The sequence below is a fragment of the Thalassophryne amazonica genome, chromosome 5 (genome assembly GCF_902500255.1).
Source record: "Thalassophryne amazonica chromosome 5, fThaAma1.1, whole genome shotgun sequence".
Lineage (NCBI taxonomy): Eukaryota > Metazoa > Chordata > Actinopteri > Batrachoidiformes > Batrachoididae > Thalassophryne > Thalassophryne amazonica.
The window spans coordinates 33,663,397-33,675,893 of record NC_047107.1 but is presented as its reverse complement, the minus strand read 5'-3'; the positions used below and the strand labels follow the sequence as shown (position 1 = coordinate 33,675,893).

At 40.8% G+C, this 12,497-nt stretch overlaps 1 protein-coding gene across 1 annotated transcript in view; it reads right to left on the bottom strand.

The window, feature by feature from the left end:
* LOC117509937 (AP2-associated protein kinase 1-like) overlaps window positions 1-12,023 on the bottom strand; it is a 95,124-nt gene extending 83,101 nt beyond the window's left edge. The window contains 1 exon segment of the mRNA XM_034169550.1: window positions 11,316-12,023. Coding sequence (XP_034025441.1) covers window positions 11,316-11,469 — 154 coding nt within the window. The 5' untranslated portion in view covers window positions 11,470-12,023.
* Window positions 12,024-12,497: the final 474 nt, after the last annotated feature.

Sequence of the window (12,497 nt, the reverse complement as noted above, 5' to 3'; positions counted from 1 at the left end):
TATATATATATATATATATATAATCATTTTACATTTAGTCATCTTTATACACCGTCCCTACATTTTCAGAGCTCATAACTAACTGGACAATCTAAATACAACAATTAGTGTTCATATAAATACTCACTGTTAGAGCCAGTTTTCTTTCGGAAAGTCATTTTCAACTATCACTCTTCATTTACATCAATCATTAACAAGGACAAACAGTGTGGTAGTTTATAGTAAATCTGCCTTGAGTAGGCAGCCACCAAGACACCCATAACTTTGAAGGAGTTACAGTCTTCTCCAGCTGTAAGTAACTGTGCATACTTTTCTCTGTTGCATCACCAGTCACAGCTTCATGACTGAGTGGAAAGATTTTCATACATTGCTGAAACCCTCACTGCAAGGTCACATAATACTATAGCGTAGCAAATGCTCCTCCACAGCCTCACTGACAAGGTGAAATAGAACTGAGTATACAACATAAGCAAAAGAATAAACATAACATTGGAGGTGATGGTCTAGTGGTTAAACATTAGGCTTGAAACCAGAGGGCTTGTCCTCGGTTCAAACCCCAGCCCACCCAGACCAGGCAATCACTAACGGCCCATGGGCCCTTAGTGATTAAGACCTTGCCCAAGGTCTTAATCCCAGAGTTTCCCTCAGTGTGTAGTGAGCACCTTGCATAGCAGCACCCTGACACTGATGTGAATGGGTGAATGTAAGGCAACATTGTAAAGTACTTTGAGCTTCTGATTCAGATGGAAAACCACTGTATGAATGCAGGCCATTTGGGCAATTCCACGTAAATGGTTAACCAAGGCACTAAATTTTCAAAGTGAGAAATCAATGCTGAAACTAGTTCTACTATAGAGAGTAGGTATCTCTGGTATAGGAAATAAGTGAGAGTTCACACGTCTGTCCCTATACCACAGGGGAGACCCTTAAACAAAAAAAACCCTTGTCAGTTCATTGAAATCAAATGCCAATTGAGCAGAGACATTGTTTCTGTCATTTCAGCAAAGGAAATGAACCTGGAATAGGAGGCTTTCCTCAGTCCCGGCGGCAGAAAAAAAATATTATGGGGGCCATGAGTTTATCACAGGGGGCGGGGTCGCTCCCCCCCCCCCCCCCCCAAAAAAGTGCGCACCGGAGGGTACCTGCCCCTGAGATGTGCGTAATGAATTGGGGTGCGCTCCGGGAAAGCTTGTGTATTTACGCTACACCGTTATAAGAGACTGACTAAGTTCCTGGGATTTGTCAAGTCCACCAAGCAAAAGGCAGATCATGTAGCACGACTCACCTCACCTCCGAGACACACCTCCGCCACGGCACGCCACAACCTCATCTCGACAGAACACCGGCTCTGTGTGGAATGCAGGAGATCACTTGACCGAGGGTCTATACGTTCAAATAATAATAAAAAAATACTGTCATCACTCTTGGGCCTTTCACGTCAGACGCGTAAAAAATCAGTCTAAAAAGCATTGTTTTCAATGAGACGCATTGCTTTTAGCAAAAGCCGAGCTAAACCGACACTTCTGATGGGATGCGCGCATTGCCGCCTTGTCGGCAGGCTGACGTGGTCAAGTTCAAGCCAATCCAACTTTCGACACTGAGCTGTGACGTACCTTCGCATTGTCCAATAGGAATATGCGTTGGGCCCAAAACACGGAAGACTCATGGCAAAAACCACTGATCTGTACAAAACATTAACGTGTGACAGGACCTGCTCATTTATAGCGCAGTTTTTCTGAAGTTAAATCATTGGAAATGTTTTTTTGTTGTTGTTTGTTACCTCAAAATTTCTTATTACTGTTAAAAAAGTTTAGAACACTTGTAATTAAAATAGCTAAATAAATCAAATAGTTCTTTAGAAACCTTTCATCTGTAAATTAAAACCACCTGTTATTTCAGATTAGATAATTTCTTGTTTAACATAAGGAACCTTGGACATTTATTTTTAGAGAAATAACATGGAAACTTGTACATTTTTTTTTTTTTTAAGTCTGGTAGATTATTTATATCTCATTTCAACCAGAAAAACAAACACTGACTAAATACAAATGTTTATTATGAACACAAAAGGAAATAATTTAACAATGTGATTGTAAAGTAGGATTTCTCTGTGACATAAATTTCATGATGAATTTTTTATATATAGTCATTTAAACTTGTAATTTCGTCAAAATATATGTAATTGCCTTTAATGTTATCAGGACAGAGTCATTTCTAGAATTTGAGCACAATAAGTGGAGAGCTTCTACCTGTGCAAATGTCTTTGGACTTTGATTTGTGGACATTTTTAATGATCCGTTCATTTATTGTTAAAATATAAAATGAAACAGCTTTTTAAAAAAAATAATAAATAGTTGCTGTTCAAAGAGCCTTTTATTAGAAGCAGGTGATGTTCTGCTGGATTCTCTGGACCAGATGAAGGTCTCTTCTGCAGCTTTGAACTCTGGTGTTGCTGAAAAACAGATGTTTTCTTCGACTGGACTTCGTGGTGTTCAGCTCATCAATAGAAGTTTGGTTGTCTGCACAGCAAATATTCCTGATTGGGACAAATAAAAATATTTCTTTAAATATAAAGAAACACTAAACAGTTTAGATATATTAAAAGGGGAAAAAAAAAACAGCAAAAAAAAAAAAGATGGAAAAAAAAAAACGCCCGAAAAAATAAGTTATTTAAAGTTGAGCTTTTGTGGTGTCTGAAAAAAAGCTGTAGCTTTATTTGGTAAAAATAAAAGTCTGAACCATTTAGAATTACAGCGTTCACTCAGATCAACTGTGCTAAAAGCTAAGCTAACGTTAGCCGATCATTACACCTTCACAGCAGTGCAGAAACGTCACGTTTTATTTTTATATTATTCTCACCTCGATAAAGCTGCAGAACTAACCTCCGTTGGGCAAACTGGGTTTTCGCATATATCCCAAAAGTGGGAGATTTCGGACCTGAGTGGGTTTGCTCCATCACCCTGGCCAGCTGCCGCCTCGCTCTGCCCAGGAATGCGGGTCGGCCCGCTGTCGCGGTTCGATCGATATCCTACCAAATGGTCGGTCCTCCCTCGGTCTGGCGGCGTCACCTCTGAAAAGTAGCTGGAAAAAAGCTTCCCCCCACCAGGGTAATGGTAGAATCGTTTCTACTACGCGTTTTTTAAAGCTTTTTGTGGTCTCAGGGCAGGCGACCCCAAATTCAAGACGGCGATCGCTGAACCTTTTTCAGGTTGTGGAATCAGCCAGAGTGTGAGAAGCCGCACATCTCCGCCCCCTTGCGGCGGCCGAAGCGACGGTATGAGTCACGACGCGTTGGAATGCATCGGCCTATGGCAAGCCAACAGTGCCACAATTACGCCACTTTCAGCCATATCGGCCTGGCGTTACTACACGCTAGGGGGCATGCGTCGCGCTGAAGCTTGCAGTGTGCCCTTAATATCCGAGGGGGCGAGGTTGATGACGTGAGGGGGCGTTGCCCCCAAACGTCCCCTTGTGGCGCCGGGTGTGAGTTCCTTACTATGCAGCAGCTATATCATCACCTACAAGGAAATCATTGTTTTCCCAATGGGGGGCACTTTAAGGACTCTTTGAGTAAGTTTCATGTCCGCAATACTTTCTTCTTTGTCTTTCGTCTGTTCCCGTTAGGGGTCGCCACAGCAGATCAATCGTTTCCATCTCACCCTGTCCTCTGTATCTTCCTCTGTCACACCAACCACCTGCATGTCCTCTCTCAGCACATCCATGAACCTCCTCTTTGGTCTCCCTCTTCTCCTCCTGCCTGGTGGCTCCATCCTCAGCATCCTTCTCCCTATATACACTGGGTCCCTCCTCTGCACATGTCCAAACCATCTCAATCTCACCTCTCTGACTTTGTCTCCAAACCGTCCCACCTGAGCTGTCCCTCTGATATGTTCATTCCTAATCTTGTCCATTCTTGTCACTCCCAAAGAGAATCTCAACATCTTCAGCTCTGCCACCTCCAGCTCTGCCTCCTGTCTTTTTGTTAGTGCCACTGTCTCTAAACCATACAACATAGCTGTCTCACTACTGTTTGTAAACTTTCCCCTTCACCCTTGCTGATATTCTTCGGTCACAAATCACTTCCTGCTACCTTCTCCACCCACTCCACCCTGCCTGCACTCTCTTCTTCACCTCTCTACCACCCTCTCCATTACTTTGAACAGTTGACCCCAAATATTTAAACTCATCTACTTTCACCACTTCTACTCCTTGTAACTGCACTATTCCACTGGGCTCCCTCTCATTCACACACATGTACTCAGTCTTGCTTCTACTGACTTTCATTCCCCTTCTCTCCAAAGCATATCTCCACTTCTCCAGACTAGACTCAACTTGCTCTCTACTCTCACTACAGATCACAATGTCATCTGCAAACATCATAGTCCAGGGGACTCCTGTCTGATCTCATCCATCCACCTGTCCATCACCACTGCAACCAAGAAAGGACTCAGAGCTGATCCTTGGTGTAATCCCACCTCCACCTTGAATGAGTCTGTCATTCCGACTGCGATCTCACCGCTGTCCACTATTCTTGTACATGTCCTGCACTACCCTAACATACTTCTCTGCCACTCCAGACTTCCTCATACAATACCACAACTCTTCTCTTGGCACCCTATCATAAGCTTTTTCTAAGTCCACAACACACAATGTAACTCTTTCTGTCCTTCTCTGTACTTTTCCAACAGTATTCTCAGAGCAAACATTGCATCTTGTAGTGCGCTTTCTTGGCATGAAACCATATTGCTGCTCACAGATCTTCACCTGTTTTCTAAGCCTAGCTTCTACTACTCTTTCCCATAACTTCATGCTGTGGCTGATCAGCTTTATGCCTCTGTAGTTACTGCAGCTCTGCACATCACCCTTGTTCTTGAAAATAGGAACCAGCACACTTCGTCTCCACTCCTCAGGCATGCTCTCACTTTCCAAGATTTTATGTCCGCAATACTTTATCACTTTGAAATAAATTCCTGTTACCCAGTCCTTCCCATTTTAATTTCCATTCTGATACAAATGTAACTTTGTGTCCTCTAACAGATCACCACTTGATACATTCTTCTTTAAACCTGATTCCCAGGAATCTATGATGTCATAATTGTGGATTAATTGCTGTATCTTGTCTGAGGTAATTGAAGTGTAAATGTAATTTCGTGGTTGTTGCACTCGTGTAATGACAATAAATCTTATCTAATAGCCTGTCATGTCCACAATGATGTATTCATCAACTTGATATTTCTCATACAAGAGCACGCACTTGAGTCTGCTTGAGTAGCATTTTTGCCACTCGTCATGGCAAGGGGGGCCATTAACGGCATCAGCACTACTGTCAAAAGGTTGGTTTGGAACAAAGTTCTGGTGAAAAGGGCTGTTGTCTCAGATGCGTTGTCTTTCTTACATGTGGCACAGGACTGTGATGCTGAGAATGAGGTAATTTATGTCCCTGCATCAGACATACTAGAGAATTAAAGAATGTTGGCAAGTAGGTGGGAGAGTTGTTCAACTCTTCAAGGTATCCAGGGAATCCACTGTGTCAAAGCTGTTGAGCCACATACAGTGGAACATAAACTCTACTCTCAACATCCAGTCGACCTGCTGCTGCAACCAGTGAGGCAGTTCCCAAGATGGGTCACTTGCATCTAGCTCTAAAGGCATCAGTGGGAAACACATCCTGGCCAATACACCTGGTCAGGAAGAAATGAGAAGTATATAGCTATTGTACTCCGCGAGATGATGTCGAGCAGAAGATGTTGAAGCAAGCAATATTCCTCAGGGAGGACCAAGATATGGACAGGGGGAATGTGTTCTTCTGCTCCAGTGAAGACAGGGGATAGCTGAAAAAGGCAAGCATCATTCAGCCTTCAGAAACTGCAACTTGTCTGCAGGCAGTTAGTTCCTTCTCTCCTCAGACTCTTTAATCACAGTTAAAAAAGGCATACGTCCAGTCCTAATTTAACCTGTTATGTTAAAAAAAAAAAGAAACTGCGAACTTGGACAGAGGGATAACTATGTGTTCCTATGCCACTGATGCTGAGGTAACAGAGCACCTTTCCGATTCACTTTTCGGACAAGACCATGTAGGATTGGCATTGTATGCGCAGTGCAATTTGTGTATTTGAATATTTTTGATCAGTTTACAGTTCTTAATATTTTATGAAATTGCTCTCTTGCAAGCGCATTTCCAGTATACCAGGTCCAAAACCACAGTACGTTGACACAGCCTGGAGAGCAATGGGTTGAGATTTCATTGGGTGTTTTTTTAAACATTTTTTGTTTCATGAATGAATAGTTAATGTTCTCAGTTTAGGAATTTTAATATTCTTGTGACTCTCATAGTCATACATATACAGAATTTGACATTTTTACAAAGTTAAGTGGTTTTTAATGTTCATTTATGTTTTTGAATATTGCTAAAATAGGTAACTTATTTTTTTAAACAAAAAGTGTGCCATTGTTATTTTTTATTGGAATAAGTGAATTTATGTACATTTTCTCAAGGGTTTTAGACAACGTCATGTCTGCAACACATATTGTCACATCCACCACAATATGTAATCACCTGTTGTATTTCATTGAGAGGTTAAATAAATGTGTTTCTTGTTACATATGTAGTCCTTTACTTGCTTACCTCCACAACGTAGACTTGAGTAAAAAACACACAATTCATAAATTTTTTTGCGTCTTGTTTGAGGGTCAGCAAAAAATGCTATTTTTCTGATGCCACGTCTGCAAGACTACAAAAGGAGAGACTGAGGGTCTCCATGGCTCAGGAGAATTTTAGTTCTCTGTATACAACTAAAGCAACCTCAGGCCTACCTTAGGCGATGAACTCAATGCAGATATATTTTCTTCTTGGAAAATGGGGACCCAAACGAAGTCTCCATATGTTACATCCACAACCATGGAATTGCCCATTTACATCTGTCTTTGTGTGACAACTAAATGAAAGCCCTTATCCAAGCACACAACACTCCATATTGTGTAGACTAATAGCAGGAACTCCAAGTCATTCCTAACAATGCTAAACATGTATGTACACAATGGGTTACAATTACCAGGGATGATTCTACACAGTCATAAGAAAAGCTGTCTATGCTGCCGAAAATCTAAAGATATGGTATTATGAGTTATGAACAAATCACACATATCCAACTTTAGTCCAACTGCCTCAAAAAAGGAGGGGGAAAAAATGGCAAAATCAAAGAGCATTTTACAGTTGTATTCACTTCTAGGCCTGGAGCTACAAAGGATGACGGAGCACAATTGTAACTGTATCACATAACCCTCTTTTGACTGCATACTGTGAACAAGGGGTCTGTTACAACTGAAAGCAATGGAGTTCAATTACAACACAGATAATAGTCTGTGTGTGTGTGTGTGTGTGTGTGTGTGTGTGTGTGTGTGTGTGTGTGTGTGTGTGTGTGTGTGTGTGTGTGTGTGTGTGTGCTGGGGGGGGGGGGGGGGGGGATTTTCAATAAATACAAGAGCATAGTAATGGCAAGTTAGCAACAGCCCAGGCCACAACCATCAGGACAGTCACGGATACACCCTTTGCAGAGGACTCAGCTTTCCAACTGATTCAATTGAGTCATCTTGGCTAACCCATTCACACAAATGGTGCTGAGTGCCTATTCATAGCTCTGATGAATTAATCAGTGTTTGTTAATCAATTATTTAGCAGCAGGTGCTTTAGCACCAGAAACCTGTTACCCCAATCACAAATTCTGTTTGTCAAGGCTCCACAGGTGGAGCCAAAATGGTGGCTGAGGTGGTCAACATGAAGATGAATGGCATGTTTCTTCTAATCATTCAAAGAGAAAGACCAGAATGTCTATTTAGTTTTCACTGCACTGAAGACACCAATTAGACAAACCAAGCTTTGATTTTTCTTAGTGTTACGTAAAGTGACCCTGAATAGCTTTTATTTATTACCTCCACCAACGAAGTTGGAGGACGTAATGTTTTTGCCCAGTTTGTTTGTTTATTTTTTGTCTGTCTGTGAACAGCCTGTAACCCACAATTTTTCATATATCTTTATGAAGTTTTTACTGAAGATTCACATCCTGATAGGCAAGAAGTGACTCAATTTTCAAGGTCATAGGTCAGGAAAAATCCCAATCTTTAACGCCGTACGAATAACAATCTGATTATGGAGCTCTGGATTCTCGTAGTATTTCATTTGAATTTACTCAAAAAAAAAAAAAAAGTTTACCCAAAAGTGTAAAATCTACACTTGTGATTTGTCACACCCTCTGCAAATATAAAGACAGATGACTCAGCAGCATGACGTTGGTTCTTTATAAGAGGGCAGAAAATCCAGTTATACTGTAGACCTTCCTATTCTTCAAGTGCTGTGCAGTAATGCAGAATCAACAAAGATAACATGTAAAGCTGACTCCTGGATAATTTACTGAAAGACACATCCTCTTTCAGAGCAGAATATTCACTTCAGAAATTCTACATTTGCCCTAATTATTAATATATCACAACAATCAAGATCAGCAAATAGTAGAAAATTCTGACTGTGGGCCATTTTGCCCTACGATAACATAAGACTGCACTAATCAGTTATGCCGATTTATAAGTCTCTCCTAAATTGTACATCTAATGTACTGCTGATACTCAAACTGGGTCAAACAGGTCTAAACTTACAGTCGGGTCTGTAAGTAGCTAAACAAACTTTTTAGAATTTAAATTTTGTCTTTAGTACCACCACAAACACGTTTATATCAACCAATCAATATGTGCTTGTAGTGTAAACTTTTAGCTTTAATTCAAGAGGTTTAACAAAAATATTGCATTAACAGTTTAAGGATTTCAGCCATGTACATACAGTCACTCGCAACATTTTCAGAGCCCATAAGTAACTGGACAGACTAAACATGAAGAAACAGAATGGTGTTGTATATCTGTTGGAGGCCAATCTTGAGTGACTGTGCGAGGGCATTAGTGAGAAAGTCAACAAGTTATGTGGTTGCGGTGAAGGTAACTGTGCAAAATTTTAGATACAGTCTCCAAGAAGGCAAGCCTAAATTTGATTAATTTTCTTGAATTAAAATCCTTCTCTGTTCTGCTCCATGATAAAATTGCAACAGGTTATTCAATAGGCAAAAGTTGCACTCCACGCAGATTCACCAATCACAGCCATACAACCCTATAATTCCTTCAGAATTGTAAAATAGATGGTAGCCTCTCCTTCTTGCAAGGTCACAGTTTTTGAAAAGGCAAAGGCTATTCGCCACATTATACTTATCTGCCCAAGCGCTGGGCAGATAAATATAATGTCTTACCTTATTCACCCAACCGTGATCGTGTATTTGACACGTTTTGTGCATCTAAACTATGTTTTTACACCACTTTTTTAAGGCTCTATTGCGGCGTGAAAAGCGGCGTATGTTTGACACATTTAACGGCGCCGTCTTTAATTACTGTGGAAAAAAAAAACACCGTAATGGATGAAAGCAGACAAACTTCATAAGCATTTTGAATGGAAGCTTGTTAACGACGATGAAACAGTTTTTATGAACAAAATGCTGCTTGTTGCCTGTAAGATGGTGTTAGTTTGACACGCGTGCGCTTGTAAGTGAACATACGAGCGTGCTCATTGGTCAGTTGTGGTTGGGCGTATATGCTTGCGTATTTACTTTACTACAATTACAAAATTAACTACAATTCAGGCACATCATTCATTCATTTCCTGCCCCTTATCCAGATCAGGTGTCACAGACTGAGATTGCATTGTACTGAGTTTGTAACTGATATGCAAGTTTGTAAACAGAGGGTCACCTCTTTGAGTCTGGTCTGCTTGAGGTTTCTTCCTCAAATCATCAGAGGGAGTTTTTCCTTACCACTGTCGCCTGTGTTCGTGCTCTAGGGTTTGGTAAGGTTAGACCTTACTTGTGTGAAGAGCCTTGAGGCAACTTTGTTGTGATTTAGCACTATATAAATGAAAAATAAAATGAAATAATTGTACATGCACACTACTGGAAAACTTGAAATTGTGCACAAGCACTGCCGGAAAACAAATGTCAGCCACTTCTGCCGTGCTGAGATTGATCAGACATGTTAGTAGTTGCTCAGCTCTGCAATTTCAATTCAGTACAGCAATCTGAGCATGACAGATAATGTTTTTCTGCATAAAATGCACTTCACTAATAAACAACTACAGTTGTGCTCAAAAGTTTACATACCCTGGCAGAAGTTTAGTTTTTTTTTTTACCCATTTTTCAGAGAATATGAATGATAACACAAAAACTTTTTATCACTCATTGTTAGTGGTTGGGTGAAGCCATTTATTGTCAAACAACTGTGTTTACTCTTTTGAAATCATAGTATCAACACAAACTACCCAAATGACCCTGATCAAAAGTTTACATACTCCTTTTCTTAATACTGTGTATTGCCCCCTTTAACATCAATGACAGTTTGGAGTCTTTTGTGATAGTTTGTGGATGAGGCTCTCTGATGGTAAAGCTGCCACTTTATTTACATCAGTTACAAAGAAATACAAACAATATGACACTCTACGGTAAATCTGCATGGAGTAGTCTCCTTCCAATTGAACATGCCTGGAAGACCTCTCTTAGGAGAGGACCAGTGTCATGTACTGAAATGAACCCTATACCAGATTTGTATATTCGCTATCTGCGCATGTGCAAAAAAACAGCACGTTTGTTATGTTGCTACTGAGTTTACCTTTTCTGCGTGCAGAAAGGATTTAGGGCTGACTTCAATTTACGGAGAAAAATAACCCACCTGTAAACCTGATTTTGGTCCGCACACAGAAAAATTGGTACAGAACAAACTTCCCCTTTTGCCGTGGAGACAGGATCACAATTTATCACATTAAACCTGATTTTGGTACGCACACAGAAAGTGTAAACTCAGTACAGAACAAACTCCCCATTTTTCACACATGCACAGTTAGCAAATATAAAAATCTGGTACATGGATAATCTCAGTCCGTGACATCAGGGGCATCTTCATCAGATGCCTGAACCACCCCACCAATATCTTGCTGACTTCAGTGCAATACAGTTCAGCGACTGTGACCTTTGACCCCAAAATCAATATGCTTATAGGGGTCACCATACCGAACACACACACACACACACACACCAAATTTTGTGATAATCAGGCAATTAAGAAAAATGTTACTGTGCTGCAAGCACATTATGATGGTTTCATTTGAACTTGTGGTGGTTTAGGTAAAATTACAAACAATGCATTACTATCAAAATATTATATTGCCTGTCTTACATCTACAAAACTGTTAATATTACGTGATAAATTTCTAGTACATACAAAGCCTTATTCACCTTCAGCGACAACTTCCTCGATGGTGACTTGATATCTTCCAACAGTAAAGACTCGTCCGATGAAGCTGCCGCCGGAACCTACGCTCCCTCCACCGGCTACAGAACCAGGCCCAGAACTCACCAGCTCCCGTCGAGAATCAAAAAACTTCTTCATTTCCCCAATGTTAACAAGTACAGATAATTCCGAAACGTAGTAGCACAGTCAGAGTGAGTGCGGTGAGATAATAGCAGTCCTCGATAGTGGCTGCGGTCGAACGCTAACGTGTCAGTAGATGCTGAATAATTGAATGAGCTAAGGCTAAATGTTCATTGTTCTTCCCAAATAAGAGCAGGCTGATAAAATAATAAGGCACAACATTCGCCACTTTAAACTCTGGACGGACTACAGCCCTGGCTGCCTGAATAAGCCAGAGAAAACAGAAAAAATAGAGACTAAAACCAGAAACTTGTTAGCTTTTAGCTCGTCAAGCTAACCGGGGCTACTTTCGGTGACAGCTGTCAACTGATAGCACGGCAGCCAGGTAGAATCTCCAACACATCTCCACAGCTGTACTCCACCAGAAAAGGCACGATGCTCAATTTACCGTCTATTCGTCTGTTTTATATCGAAAGAAAAACGACAAAATTTTCCACGCTGAAATGAGGCTGGTGAGCTAAGTTAATTAAATACAACTGTAAGCTTCCAGTGAGAAAAGTCCTCCTTAGTCCGGATGATTCTTCTTCTTCTCCTATATGTTTGCCGGTTGACAGAGACACTAGTAAGTGCAATACAGCCACCTACAGGACCAGAGAGAGGATGACAAAGTCTCCCAAAATTTGAAAGCGAAATTCACATCAAAGTAAAGCTGCACAACCCACGTATTTCTACAGATTGGTGAAAGGAAGTGAAATATAAATATTTCCTTGAGTGATCTGTGCAGAAATTTCACATCAAGTGGGTGATTTTCATGTATCCAACAGGCCCAGATCCAGACCGGTTTGGACTGATGCAGTTACATCAGTCAGATTTTTTATGCATCGTTTGTCATCAGTAAAAAAAAAAAAAAAAAAAAATTGAATAATCCTGAATAGTGCCGAACGTGTCCCCGTGATGAACACAGCTTTTGATTTGATCCCACAATGCGCTACGCAGGTGTACGCATTCAAACCGGATCAAACATAGCGTCAGTCGAGTCGATGATC